The sequence below is a fragment of the Notothenia rossii genome, assembly GCF_949606895.1.
Source record: "Notothenia rossii genome assembly, chromosome: 5".
Classification (NCBI taxonomy): Eukaryota; Metazoa; Chordata; class Actinopteri; order Perciformes; family Nototheniidae; genus Notothenia; species Notothenia rossii.
Genome location: NC_136903.1, coordinates 8,675,812 through 8,691,125, shown reverse-complemented (window position 1 = coordinate 8,691,125; position 15,314 = coordinate 8,675,812). Strand labels below are relative to the sequence as shown.

The window sequence follows — 15,314 nt, the reverse complement described above, 5'->3', positions numbered from 1 at the left end:
ACATTGCGCAGGGGGCCTCGGCTTATGAGCTCGGCTTGTGCGCAGTTCTCAGCGCAGTTCCGTCCGGCTGAAACGCGAGAGTGAGAGGCGACAAGGGGAGCACGTCTTTAACCCGACATCGTTGCAATTAATCGACATCTGATCAATCACAGCTTTGATACGGCCACTACTGCAGGTGAAGAGATGTCGGCGAAATTGACCATTTACCTTCACCGTATAAAAAAGTAACTGCGTTGATAATAATAAACAGGAATTATATCAGAGTACTTTGTTTCCCAAAAAAATAGTTTCACTCCTGTTGGTTGGGGGGGGGGGGGGCCTGATCTCACAATGTCGCTTGGGGCCCTAAATTGGCCAGGGACGGCCCTGCTCACCTTAGAGCACTGTGTGATGAGATAAGTAGCTCTAAAGCTTAACATTTCACATCCGATTTTCGGAAAATCTTCAAAACTCTTGTGAAAACACAATGTCATCAAATGTTTTTTTGGTTACCAAAGTCTTAGGATCACAAAAGTAGTGAAATATTTGAATTACACTTTGTATAAATGTGTAATTCATGTCTAAAATAGGTGTTCATCACTCTACTTTCAGAGATATAGAAAATGCTTTCTGAATGCACTGTCAGCACCTTTTTTAAGCTGATATGGCAAACATGTCGCCTATTTGTACCCAGGTGGTTAACTTCCTCTTTAAATGCATGGTGTTACCAAATAATAATCCAAAAAACATTCTAGACATCAACTCAAGAAGAAGAAAACACCTGATGGAAAAACCCAAACTTCCTGTTTTACAAGGACAGGAAAACAGACAGCAATCCTTACTTAAACAAAATGAAAGTATTTCTGATTATGTAACCATGGTGTCCTATTTCACGACAGTTTAAAGTATGCATTACACAAGTCATGCTGAATACATTGAGACCATCTGCCCTGTGCTACAGCAGCGGATATTTAGCTCTAATCTAATATGATCTCAAATGTAAATCCATAAATCATAAAAGTAATGGCAGGGATAAGTATACGTTATATAAAAGTGGGTTTAAAGGATTGAAAAGTAATAAATAACACTAATTTATAGTGACTAAAGTAAGAGAGTTTGTTGTGAGGGTTCATTTGACACAGACAAAACGAGTCGATAATTCATCAGGTGAATTTATTGTAGCAAACAACACAAATACAAACAAAGCTCATTCACTCTCACACACAGAACGTCAGCGTCTCTACTTGTCCTTCTCCTTCTGCTCCTTCTCTTTCTTCTCCTTCTCCGCCTTGGCCTCCTCCGCCTCGTGCTTCTTGATCAGCACCTCCACCTCCTTCTGCTTCAGCACTTTGATGACGGTCTTTCCGTTCTCGCGGGTCAGAGTGGCGAGCTCCACTGAAACAAAAAGACAGACGGTAAGGAACCAGCTGTGGGGAAGCGCACTGCGAGGTGACATGTAGCGGAGGAATGTCAGGTGTTATTGTGTCGATATCTGATGCACGTTGGAACAGGGACAGTGAGACACGATCATCGACTGAGCTGCTTTAAAAACAGGTTGGTCAGGTGTCATAGGGCTTAATCACATGTACTCAGCCATGTGACCGTGAGAACTGAAGGTAAACAAATAACACAACATTGAAAGCAGCTGGTTTTTGTTTTTAGGGAGTGCTGTTAAACCATGAAACACTTTTCTTTTTCCGAGGCTAACAAAAAAACTAAAAGGTCCAGTAATTGTTAGTTAGCAGAAGTCGCATTAAAGCTCTTCAGCTGATGGTTTAGTTTAATTGATGATGGAAATGGTGAGTAATTGCGGGGCAGCAGAAATGGCTTATCATGAAGATATTGTGTGAACTTGTTAGCAAACAATGACCTATTTACACGTTTGCATTTATTCAGAGTCGTGTTTCCGCCCACCTGATTAATGCCAGTCCAATATTTACTGTTCCTTTCAATTTTGTTGTTTTGCATACATGAAATCCTGAGGAAAATATGTGGCTCTCTAGCTGCCAATTGCTTAATGATAAATCACCTGCCAGTGTCTTCAATAAGTTTATGTGAACACAATGTTCCTTTTCTGACAGCACAAAATGTTCCTCCTAAGCTGTTAGGCTAATGAGAATGAATACTCTTGTTTGAAAGCATCGGTGCATACTCAGATTCACTTCCTAGTCCTACGCCAGGGCTTCTCAAACTCCGGACCGAACCCTGTGTCCCATTATAAAAAATTTAAATTATACAAAGTAAAAACGTTCTGATTCTGATGTAAATTAATGTATATTTTCTTGTGTCTGGCGCGTTGTGAGAATGAACGTACATATATATTTACTTGTGTGCACGAGCGTGACACGCATTGCAGACCGCAAGTTAACCGCAAGTTTACCTTGACTTTCTAATGCTTCTAATGCCATTTTTGCCGAGGTTCAAGACATTGGCTACAGAAAAACAGTGCCATTTCTCCCACTAATTCAAGCCACCATACTGTATGTATTGAGTGTGTGTGTGTGTGTGTGTGTGTGTGTGTCCAAACCCAATATCTTAAGACTTGTATCTTTGTCAGTTCATAAAACTAGAAGTGGTTTCAACCGCACATCAGTTACACATGAAGACTATGCAGTATCCGGATTTTATCCAATGCAGCTGTGTGTGTGTGTGTGTGTGTGTGTGTGTGTGTGTGTGTGTGTGTGTGTGTGTGTGTGTGTGTGTGTGTGTGTGTGTGTGTGTGTGTATACACAGGGGCGCCGTTTGCCGACAGGCCAGGCATTCAAGTGCTCGGACCAGAAGGGGGCCCCCAAAGAAGGTACATTAAGAAGGTCCGCAGCAACGACAACATGAAACACCCTTTAATTTACTGCAACGACATGTCGGGAAACCCCCTCAAGGGGGCCCCATGCATAGCGCGCCGTAAGAAACTGCTTCTTAATTTAGGGTTCGTTGCTCCGCATTGATCAGGACCATAAAGTTCACAAGTGGACCTTTAACAAAAAAGTTTGAGTACCCCTGTTCTATTCCCTTTAAATAAAATGTCTCTCGTTTTAAAATGATTGAAAGTTGGTGTTTTTAACCTGTGGGCTTTCTGTTAGACATTGCCTCAGTCGTGTTGGCTAGTCGGTAAAAAGGCTTAGTGTTGCTAACAGCGTTTTAAAAAAACAATAAAGAGGACTTATGTCTTAATTGGAAAATGCTCCATTCGGTACGAGGGTTGATTCGGAATATCCAAATGTTAACATGACTCAAATCAAATCCAGAATATTACCATTCAGAATAATAGCAGCATTTTGGACACTGTCTTTCTGCTGTAAACCGTAAAGTAGAGCGTCATAAAAGTGACTGAATCAGCTCTTTCCTCTGTGTGTTTGTCTCCATGAGTCAGCCCCTCATCATCACAGTCATTTGACCTCTCATTAAGATAAACACATATCACTTTTCGCTGCTTGATTATTGGTTGTCAGACATATGCAGTGTTTTCTGTAAGCTGGTTGTGTGGTTACTGTAAATGTTGTTTTCAGGCCTCTTGAAAACTGTATCGTATCTCAAATGAGTGAGACCTTAAAAGGTGGGGTAGGTAAGAATGGAGGAACCAGCTTGAGTGCGCTCGAATTTGAAAGTACGCAGCCGAAAAAAAGACTTTCTTACAGAGCCCCTCCTCCAACACACACAAACGTGCACATGACCAATGAGGGCAAGTAGGCCATCCGGAATATAACAAGTGTTTCTGAAGTGAATTACCTACCCCACCTTTAATTTGCTCTAAACATAAATCCACTTTTTTTTTTTTTTAAATTGTATATTTGTTTCATATCTCTAACTACTTAAATGTGTACCTTTCTCTGCAGTTAGCTTGCTGACGTCCATGGTTTTATTGAGAACTTTAACGGCCAGAGCCAGGGCACCGGAGAGTGTCATCTCTCCCTCCTTAAAGTCCTGCTTCAGCATGGAGACAGCAGCCTGGGGGGGGGGGGGGGGGGGAAGACAGAGACGAGGTCAAAATCACTCCAACACAGTGTGCTTCTTGTGATGAGTGCAGAGTACATGCAGGAGGACGTGCTAATCTGCCTCCCATCTGTTTTCTATTGTGGAGATTTCCTTTAAACCTGAATTGATTCTCTTTTCTCAGTCTATCAGTGCCTCCTTTATCTCTGCCCCTGAACGCATCACTGTGTGGAGCTCACTGTGAGGATCAGGTGTGTGTGTTTCCTCACTCGGGACCCCCCAAACGAGACAACCATACACTCTGGGTATTGAAAAGCCTCCTGGAACAAAGTGTTCTCACAGTCCTTCGAGGAAGCTCTGTTACCCACAATGCTTTATGTTGGCTTCACACAGAGATTTGAAAAGCCACCATGAATCGGGACAATAAGCTAAGTAGGACACAGCTTGTGTTTACGTGAGTCCACTCCTTTTGTCTATAGACTGTGCAGCAGCGCCCCCTAGTGTCACTCTGTGGAACAGCAGTTTTATATCTCCCTCAGCTCTTGTGTGAAGAAACCTTTTCAAGATTCAAGGCCTCGCTATGCTGCTGCTGCTGCCACTGCTGTGTTCACTGCTATTGCTACGTTCATGTTCCTGCTGCTGTGTTTCATGTTGCTGCTGCTCGCCTGCCCCACCACCCCCCTAGCTCCACCCCAGCTTCCACCTGTAGGCTCGGGGGGTAGTTATCTAATCATCACTCAATGTTCTTTGTAAACCTGTGGAGTGTTGAGGCCCGAGCCTAGACGCCAAACTCAAACTATATGCTGCTTCTAATAAACATATTAAGAAACACGTGAGTTGTCTGAATGAACGATATTCCCTTCATTCCTCCGGTGGTACTCACAGCGCTGTTGTTCCCGATGCAGGTGGCCTTCCAGCCTCCGTAGTTTCCACTCGGGTCGCTCTGGTACAGCTGGAAGCCGTAGTGTTTGTCCCAGCCCATGTAGAGCAGAGACACTCCGAAGGGACGCTTTCCTGTGAGAGGACACACAGTTCAGGTTATTTTATGTGTTTCCAAGTATCATTTATAGAAAATATTTTTTTTGAAGATAAGTACTTTCATATATTTATATTTGAATAAGAAAGTACTTTGACATGACATCAGATCACCTGTTGACATCACTTTCCTTGGACCATGTTTTAAATGTTATTACAAAACAAGTATTCCACATTTATTTATGTTGCAACTGATTTTAGTTTTGATTATTTAAACTCTTGAATATTCCCATAATACAAAACAGTAAAGACTTTGTAACAGGAAAAAACAAGGCAATACATTTTAAAGTGCAAGATCGTAGAGGAATATTCCCGTTTATCTCAACCTGGGCTCACTACATTTCTAATTTAATGTTGTGCTCTCAACTCACAAGAACATATTACAATAACCTTAAAAGTGCCAAATGTAAAGACTTTAGATCAGTGTTTCTCAAACTTTTTCATACCAAGGACCACTTAACCAATAAAAAAAACACTAGCGGACCACCTGACTCCACAAATATCCAAAAACAATAGGCCTGCTTACCACTCCAACAGTTTATAACTAATATATAACATAATTAATGACAGCTTAACCTTCTCTGTATCGCCTCGTTCACACAATAAATCAACAATACAAATACAACTACAGATTATATAAGCATTTCGTTCAAATGCGATTTAAAATGCTCTCAGGTTTTAAACTTCTTATGAAATGAAGACTACATTTATTACGGAGTTTATGCCCAACAGACTCACAGATCATTGGCTACTGAGAGATATGCAAAACACACCGCATGTAGTACGACACAAACCCCCGCTCAGGATTTTCAAAACAAAGAACAGTAAAACTATGGTCGCAGGCCCAAGTTGAACTCTCTGAGCTCTAAGCCATCTTTTCACGTTAGGCTCGCCTGGGCTTTTTTTTTCTAAAAATGCTATTAAAACATGAACCTTGGTGACCGTCGGGCTGGCCTGCATGGTCTGCCTACAAAACAAATAAAAAACGTTTTTGCCGCCTCAACAACAGCCTCTGATTCATCAACAGACTTCATGCAATGCTTCATTGGATGGATAGATTATAATCTCTATCTCATCTAAATCTACTTCCAGCCTGGATCAATGTTCATAAAATACATCCATTGTTTTATACGCTTCTTGAAGTAAAAAAGAAAACACATCGTTTTTCTAGAATAGATTACAAATCGCCTTAAAATGGTGCAAAGAAGTGATAACATGTGTGACGAAGGTGTTGCGCTCGGCTATATCATGCAATCGAAAGTGAAACTTAAGCTCGCTTCATTGCGGAGATATTCCCGCGAGAGTGCGGAAAACTTAAATGTATTTATTTATTTCAAATGTGAAATGTTACCAATATACTCACGGACCACACTTTGAGAAGCACTGTATTAGATTGACAATTATTAGACACATAGAAAAGACTTTGCTAAATATTGAAAAAGCATCATTTAGCCACTGTATAGATCCTCTCAAAGGATGATCTCAATCTCATCAGGATCTGAACGGCATGCAGATTAAATATTCTTCTGTTCAGATGCAAGGTGCTGCTCTGTACCTCCAAACTGAGTGTAGGCCTGTTTGATGTCACACAGCGCCGTGACCAGCTGCTCGCAGGGGATCGGCTCCTGGTACTGCAGCAGGTACCTGAAACACACAGATCATCACACTTATATCCACACTTTAATGTTGTCCCATGAAACACAATTGGCAGCAGCACAAATGTAGAAGATGGTCTTTGTGCCTGGATCTTACCTCTGTGCTATAAGTCTCAGCTCATTGGTCAGAACGTTGGCATCTGAAGTGATTCCTGCAACGCTGCACGCCATGTCTCTGCAAGGAAATGGAGAGATCCTCAGAATAAAAGCTAAATTGCAGCGTCTATATATTTGATAATGTAATTGTGGAACAAAGGGCAGGCAACTGCATATGGTTTAAAAAAAAAGATATGTTATTAAAAGTTTCATGAGATGCCTTTCCAAAGTTGAAGATCTGTAGAACTTGCACACTAATAGAATTTTAAGAAATGACTTTAGTTTGAAGCAGAGGTCACTCACTCGTTTAGTTTGTAGATTTTCTCTGAGAAAAACACTTCGTCCAGCAGTTTGTGAATGTTCCTCCTCTCTGCAGCCAGCAGGACTCCGTCATTGGCTAAAATCCCCAGACAGGTGCCGGCGTGACCAATGGCCTCCATGGCATACTCCACCTGATACAGACGGCCTGGAAATAACAACACAGAGCTGTGAGGGTCGGGACGTGAGCAATCAGCACTGAGAGGCGGGACTTTAAAAGAATGTGCTGCATGCTCCTTCTTTAAATGAGTAAAGGTTGAATGACAGATGTATTAAAAAGGTCCCCTATTATACTGTGTTTCATCAATATGTTACAGATCTCAGATATATACAAAACATGTCTCTGAAGTGTTTGGCTCCAAACACCAAACAGATCATTGCAGCATTACCCATAATCCCCTCTGTTTCAGCCCTGCTTCCAAAGTGCTGATTCTCTGTCTGTTACTTTAGATGAAAATAAGGAGCCCCTCCCCACGCCCCTCTGAGAGATATTTGGTTACAAAGAACACAATAGGCTCTTTCACACCGGAGTACTTTTCCCATTTAGTTCTGTTAGTGCCTGGAATTTTGTGTTCACACCAAAAAAAGAACTTAGTTCATGAGAACTTTCACCCTCATTTGTAGTGTCTGCTAGAGAGGTGGTACTATCCAGGGAAGAAATAAGCATCGATTTGTGATTGGCTGGGCGGATTGCAAACCACGCCCCGTAAAACTCTGAAAAGTTTTGTGAAGCCGCCATTGTATTTTCTGTCATTAGCATTATTAGCATTAGCCCCGTGGACCAACGGAGAGAGACTAACTTATGGCAACACAAACAAAAACATGGGAGCGGTGGAGATGAGGAGGTGTCGGCGTTCTGGCCGTTTACTCGGAAGGCTTCAGTAGAAGCTGCTGGGAGTCCCAGCAGCTTCTACTGAAGCCAGTGGACTTCCGGCCGGGGACTTCGGGCGGCAGTATACACCGTGAAGTTGTTTGCGGCCTGCTGGTAAACCCAAAGCAGAAGAAGAAGAAGAAGAAGAAGAAGAAGAAGAAGAAGTGACGTCAGCAGCTCTCTCAGGGACTTATTCCGGTGTGAACGTGATTTACTAGATAGTTCCAGGAAATAAAAGTTCCGGGAAATATTCCTGGGAAAAGTACTTGGTGTGAACGTGCCTAATGGTGCTCTAGGAGGAGATTCAGGGGATAGGGGGGGGGTTACCTTGGTTGCTGATTGGCTAATGGTTACACAAGCCAAAACATCGTTATGACATCATAAAGTGGCCAAAATCTGATCAGCTCATTTTCAGACAAGTTTTTATATAAATGGATCAGGACAAAAAGAGAGAGAATCTTTGTTCCTGAAACTTTCAGAATCTCTTTACACAGAGGGGACACATGTTGATGTAGAAGAGACATGAAGAAGAGGGGACACATGTTGATGTAGAAGAGAAATGAAGAAGAGGGGACACATGTTGATGTAGAAGAGACATGAAGAAGAGGGGACACATGTTGATGTAGAAGAGACATGAAGAAGTGGATTTTGCATAATAGGTGACCTTTACAATCAAATAAGGATGAACTAAAGAAACCCTGATCCTTCAAACAGTAAACAACATGCAGTATGATCTAAAAGGCTCTTACCCTCCGGTGAGAAGATGGTTGTTCTTGAATCATATCGACGGGACTGAAAGGAAACAGAAAAAACATGAAAACTAACTTACTTATCTTTAAAATAAAGAAGATGACCGAGGCAATAAGGAGCATTTTGTCTTCGGACTTCTCCAGGGACAATTCGTACTGTAAGCTTGCTTTAAGAAGTATATACTTCAACCTTCAACTTGTGGTCTTGACTTGAAATCGGTGGATTCATATAAATAATGAAGATTCTTCCACAAAAGGAATCATTTGAACCTTTGTGTTGAGATCTTTTGAGGAATGTACACACTTTCTGAGTCATGCAGCATCTACATGACAAGCTATTTTAGCTCTTTGTAGACAAATAACTGAAATGTGTTTTTTATTTTACAAAGCCCAGGTCCAAAACAAGACCATTGTGATCTTCTGAAGGGACGGACAACAGGGGGACATCGGCAGTTTGTTTTCATGGCTTGAGTCTAAAGTAAACAACGTCGACAAGGAGCTGAGTTTCTGCATATGAAAGTATTCCAAATCAGGAGTTAAAAGAAATCTGATTTCCTTTGATTTGTGCTGCATTCAAAAAACATTTGGGTCAATTGCCTCTACAGTGTGACGGACATTCAACGTTTAGTTTCACGAGACTGACATCGTCTCTTTCCCACCTTGCTGTTGTGAATCAGGTGAAGTATCCGTTTGTCAAGTTGGTTTCTGTTTTCGTTTTTTTGGATTAAATAAATCAATAATAACGAAACTGTGACACAAAGCAACAATTAGCAGGAACTTATTAAACGGTGGCACGTCACACATTTATTGGAAGTGAGACAGCTGTTAGTGTGTCATCTCAGGCGGTGCGCGTCATAGTCTGGAAAATGTCTCATTCCTGGAGAATTTGTTTTCCATTTCCACTAGGAATTTTCGCAACGAGTTTGGTTGTTAAATGTCAAATTGTCGCCCACTCTTCAAACTTTTAAGTCCCGCCTAAAGACCCACCTCTTGTCCCTTGCTTTCGAGTCAGTCCGAGCTATGCTTTACCTATTGGTATTCTTGTAATATTATATTTTGTTATAATGATATGTTTGAAAATTATACTGTATTCTTAATTTATTTTACTAGCCCTAAAGTAATCTTGGTTCCAAAAAACAAACAAAAATCAGAAAGGAATTGTTTGTCTCTTACAGTAAAACAATCATTAAAGGAAACGACTTCCAAAATCTTACAAACACCACCAATCGTGTTGTTTTGGGGTCATTGATGATACTGCTTTCATCCGGGTTTTTTTTTACATTTTAGGTTATAAAACAAATCAAGATCAAATTGCCTTCTTTCATTGCACAATCATCAGGAATCTGTGAGTTAGATTAAAATAATCGAGAAGCAAGGGAGGGGGGAATGTAATAGTGGCTGACTAACTAGAAGTCCTAGAAAAGACAACTTAAACTTAACTAATGTGCATTTAAAGAAAAGAGGAATCTTTTGGCGAAAAAATTCTAAAGGACCATGGGGTACAGGAATCCGTTTTGGTTTCAAGACCCTGGTTCACAGAGGATACCAAAAAAGTCCTAGAAAGACAAGGTAAACTTAACTATATGCATTCAAAAATAAAAAAGAGGAATAGTTTCGGCGAAAACTAAAAAGGTACCATGGGGTCAGATTAGAATGTTCTAAAGGGGGGCTCGTTTGGCATGAAACACTTGAAATAACTAAAGGACAAGTTAAACAAGAAAGTAGAAAGAAAGTGAGGTGAAAGAAAACAATTTCTGCTAAAAAGTTAGCAATGATTGAGAGTGAGACCTAAACATTTCAGGTGTGTGTATCTCACACTGCTCTGTAACTTTTATTCATGTATCTTTGCTTTTAAATGAGTGTTTTTAAGTGTCATTTTAATGTAAAGCACTTTGAATTACCTTGTGTTGAAATGTGCTATATAAATAAACTGGCCTTGCCTTGCCTAACTAAATATACTGATATCTATCAATATATGTCAAACTCTACATTTCCAGAGGACATCAGCAGTTGTCCTGGCTTGAGTCTAAACTAAACCACTTGTCAAGGAGCTGGTTTGGTTTTTGTCTCACATCATAATGCAAATCAACATTAAACATTTAACTCACCATTTTTGCAGCCGGCAGTTAAACTCTTCCACTGTAAAATAAATAAACACACATTTAAAGAGATTATCTCTACAAAAGTAGTGAAGCTAACTGAAGCTAACAGTTAGCTAAAAACATTTAGCAGCATATTCGCTTGGTCATCTGCGGCAGGTTGTGAAAGTGAAAGAGATAAAAACAAAGGCTTAAAACAATCTTTAAAAAACAAGCTAGCTAACCATTACTAAACAGTTACATGAGTAAATAATAAACTCTGATATTATGTTATATTGTTCATGTTTAATATGCTTTAATAAAAGGCTCGTGCGTAGCTATTGATACAAACGGAGATGAATCAACAAAAATCTATTCCCCCTTCTGGGCTGGTTTCTTAAACACATAGGTAGATAGCGACTAGATATGTGTATTATAATGTCACACACAGACCAATAAAGAAGACTTTTACGGTAGATTAAGACAGTCTTATGATCTTATTTTGTAAAAAATTAAAATGCTTACCGCTTAGAGAGTTTTCTGTATGGCGCGATGTAATGACGTCACCGAAAAGCGTTGTGTCGACGACATATAGGCGCGACACTTTATCTGTTTATGTATTTAGTTATTCGTTTAAAAACGTAATAAAATAGAACATTTGTATCAGAACATGTCTGTATTCGCGCAAGGGAAAGAAAGTTGCTGAAAGACTGTGTTATGTATTTTAAATGCAGATGTAATGAAAAGGTGAATCAAAGTAAAAGCAGATCAATATATTACAACTGGCATTTTAATTTGCAACCTGTGGTTTCTGTTTTGATTTATTTGTACTGTCTTCTTTAGATATAACAACACCTCAAGTCTCTTTGGCAGTGGGAGAGAAGGATGGGTATTTTTGTAATGAATTGTTTTTACCACCAGGGGGCCCCCGTCTCTTGAGTGTGTGGTCAAATAAAGCCAACTTACTTTCACTTCAAAGTGGGATACTGCACCCTGTTTATAAAACTGACAGTGGAGAATCATCTTTAGTCTGTATGTCCTTAAAGCTGCTAAACAGCTGATTTATGGTCAGTGAAGTAAATCAGCAGTTTAGCTGAGCCTGACCTCTGACCTCTCTGGTCAGCTGCTGCTGCTGGTGTTGCTGCATGATTATATCTGAGTTGGTACTGAAACAGAAGAGTTCATTTTTACCTAAGTGAATCTAAAAGAAACACATCTTGATCAGAGGGATTTATCCTGCTGACATTTTCTGAATCCTATTCAATCCTGAACACACATTTTACTAAAACATGGCGCCAAGAGGGAGGCTGTGGCTCAGTGGGAAGTGCGCTGAACTTCAAATCAAGCAAGTTCGAGCCCCACTGCAGTCAGCATGTCGTTGTGTCCCTGGGCAAGACACTTCCCCCCAAATTGCTCCAGCGGGGATTATCCACAGTATTGAATGTAAATCACTTTGTATAAAAGCGTCTAACAAGTGACATGTAATAATTTAATAAATTATAATCTGCAGTTTCCTGAGTGATGGCAAACTCAACTTGAAAACCATGGTATCCAGGATAGCTATTTAATAGACTTAAAGGTGAGCTTGTTTTGTCATATGATACATCACTCAATAGGATATTCAGTACTGTAGCTTTGTACAAAACACTTTTTGTTTATTGTTTGAGGTTTCTCAGGCCAGAGTTGCCACAGCCTGCAGCTTACCATGAGATTATCAACAAAAATGACATCCTCACATTGTTCTCCGAGGATTGGCGCAGGGAAGTAGAGAGTTGCAGCTGCAACGCCTCAATAAACAACCCATAAAACCGAAATGTGTATTCAGGGATGAGGAGTATTCTGCGTTTTGATTTGTCTGTTGGCTCGTTGTTGAGCTGGCTTACAGACCCTCCTGTACTTTACAGCTCTTCACCACATTTCTCTTTAAAAGGCCTCTGACACACATTGTTCTCCCTGCAGACTGTAATTTTAAACATCAGAGTTTACCCCAAAACTATCTGTTTTATGATTTCTCCCACATTGTATTGACTTAGAGGATTACGGATAAGTGATAGATGTGAACCATCCATCCCATTGGTCTGTAATTGTTTGGTATCACTAAAGAGGCTTATGTTGTTGTAACAATTATTTAGTTGCCAATGCTGGAGGCCCGCTTCAAAGGGATTTTTATTGGCCCATATAAACGGTGCCCAGCACCCAGGTGAAATATAGGATGCAGTGTTTGCCAGACACCAATAACTGTGGGGAGGATGGCACGGATCCACACATAATCCAAACATTTATACACTCGCAGTCATGCTGCCAATCTCTCCATGCAACATTTCACTTTCACATGAATTTAGCTGGCAAAATTACACAGACAAAATCCACTTTAGTCTTTTCTCTATCCGCCTGCTGTGAAAGGTCAAACTACCCAAACTACCCAAACTATGGATGCAACAAGTTTCTATGTGTCAATGCCATGGACGGTACACATTTCAAAAATGGGGAAATGTCACATTGATCTTTTTCATAGAAGAAATCTTTCAGTTCAAGCAGATGTTAAAAAACCCAGAATATAAGATGTTGTCCTTGAAGTGCCTTTCTTATATTGTAGGCACAAACCAGCCAAGAGGACTGTTTGTATTGTTAGCTAGTTGAAAACACTGTTAGTCTAAGGTCACACTGCAAGCCTAAGTGCTCACTGCTGATTTACTGCTCAGATGTCCGGGAAGAAGGAAAATTAGGGTAAGAGAGCTATCTTTTTAATTTGGGCTTTTTGTGAAGCAACGGCTGCTACTTCTGCAAAGAGATGTGTGTTGATGTTGAGTCGGAGCCAGGAGCGGTAGGACGGTGAAGTGAATGGTTCACTGAATCACATTTCACAGATTTAAAAGGCTACTTTAAACTACATCAGTGTCTCTCCATAAGACTCTGAACAGTGCGGTATTGCTACAAATGTCCAACTAGAGACATGTATTAATTTGGACAAGGAGTTCAAGAAATACCAGAGTTCCTTTAATTTGTGCTGTATTAAAAAAAACATTTGGGTCAATTGCATCTGCAGTGTGACTGACATTCAACGTTTAATTTCTCAAGACTGACGTCGTCTTTTTATCACCTTGCTGTTGTGAATCAGGTGAAGTATCCCTTTGTCAAGTTGGTTTCTGTTTTCATTGTGTTTTTTTAATTAATTAAATCAATAACAATAACGAAACTGTGACACAAAGAAACAATTAGTGGGAAATTATTAAACGGTGGCACGTCACACATTTATTGGAATTAAGACAGGTGTTAGTGTGTCATCTCAGGTGGTGCGTCATAGTCTGGAAAATGTCTCAATCCTGAAGACAAATGTTTCCATGCTATCCTTGCTATCCCTAAAGTAATCATGGCTGAGTAACTAAATATACTGATATCTACAAATATATGCCAAACTCAAGATTCCCAGGAAAAACAAACACAATTGATCTCATGGAAATGGAAAAATGGATCGAGAAAGGCTAGCTGTTTCCCTGTTTCCAGTCTCTTTGCTAAGCTAAGCAAAGTAGCTGTTAGCTTCGTATTAGATGTCCAATAAATCAGTAGCAATGTTCTAAGGCTATTAGCATGAGATGAATTTACAAACTAATCCAGGAATCTTTGCACATGGCTTCTTATTTTACAGAACAAAAAGAGTCAAATTATTGAAAACAATTGCTGAAATTCCAAGAGGCCCCTTTGTTGTCTCTTTTTTCATGGATTATTTAAGAATCCCGTCTCAGTTTTCTCGTTGACAGAAGAGTCCCGTCCTCCGTGTGCTCCCCATCATGTCAACCTTTCCGGTCCATTGTCTCCAGCAGCCCACCGTCTGCCCTCAGCTACTGTCTCTGTTATTTTATGAGTAGCTCCTGTCATTTTGGAGGGCCTCTCGACGCGGAGTTGGATTCCACCTTTCAGGGCCGAAGGGAGGATTTCCTTTTCAAAAATGTCTGGCTGGTAAATATGTCACCAAGCTGGAAATTGATCTCATGAAAAACAGGTGGGATGTTTTCAAACTCGCCACAGGAGTGTGTGCGATCTGTTTCTCCCCTCACACACACTTGGAGGTAAAGAGTGGCGATCCCCTGCCGGCAGAGGTATTGTCTGTCAGGAGCAACACCCTGCAGCAGTTCATCTGAGATCTGCTGCTAAATCTTCCCTAATTAGATTCTCCAAATATTCTCTGTGTGTGTTATTTCTATGCACCTCAAAAAGAGTTGAATTTCAGTGAAGCCCCCCACGGTGATAGCGAAAATGAAACCACTCTGACCTTTCAACTGATAAATCCATTACGACAGGGAGGTGTGTGTCTGAGGGCAGTATTGACTCAGCTCTGCTGTCAACACATTTCAGAGGAAAGAACCTGTTACTTATTCTTAAAATTAATTCACAGACAATCTCCATCGTTTCCAAAACAGAAATGAAGCAACATACAACAATGACTTCTAACGAACTTCCTTAGACATTTTTCTTGTTTCCTTTGTGACTCATTTTCTACATTTGTTGTTCAAAATACAGACACATTTTTTCCATACAGTCTAAATAAAGATGAAACAAAAAACATGCCTTAATGAAACCCTTGAATCTGAAGGGAGAAAAATAG

General features: G+C 40.3%; 1 protein-coding gene across 1 annotated transcript; it reads right to left on the bottom strand.

Moving 5' to 3' along the window:
- Positions 1-1,137: 1,137 nt before the first annotated feature.
- Positions 1,138-11,319, bottom strand: psma4 (proteasome 20S subunit alpha 4). The gene is made up of 9 exons (XM_079684041.1): positions 11,237-11,319; positions 10,742-10,772; positions 8,634-8,676; positions 6,999-7,161; positions 6,697-6,774; positions 6,500-6,588; positions 4,793-4,923; positions 3,801-3,924; positions 1,138-1,374 (listed from the first exon to the last, which is right to left on the bottom strand). The coding sequence occupies exons 2-9, from the start codon at positions 10,742-10,744 to the stop codon at positions 1,220-1,222; spliced, it is 786 nt and encodes a 261-aa protein (XP_079540167.1). The 5' UTR covers positions 10,745-10,772; positions 11,237-11,319; the 3' UTR covers positions 1,138-1,219.
- Between the last annotated feature and the right edge of the window lie 3,995 nt (positions 11,320-15,314).

What these genes read in the sequence shown, in the direction of transcription:
- psma4 (XM_079684041.1), bottom strand. An exon ending in AAAATCTACAAACTAAACGA is followed by an intron (nt 6,775 to 6,998) that starts GTGAGTGACCTC and finishes ATTTCCTTGCAG; the next exon opens with AGACATGGCGTGCAGCGTTG. An exon ending in CTGAGACTTATAGCACAGAG is followed by an intron (nt 6,589 to 6,696) that starts GTAAGATCCAGG and finishes TGTGTGTTTCAG; the next exon opens with GTACCTGCTGCAGTACCAGG.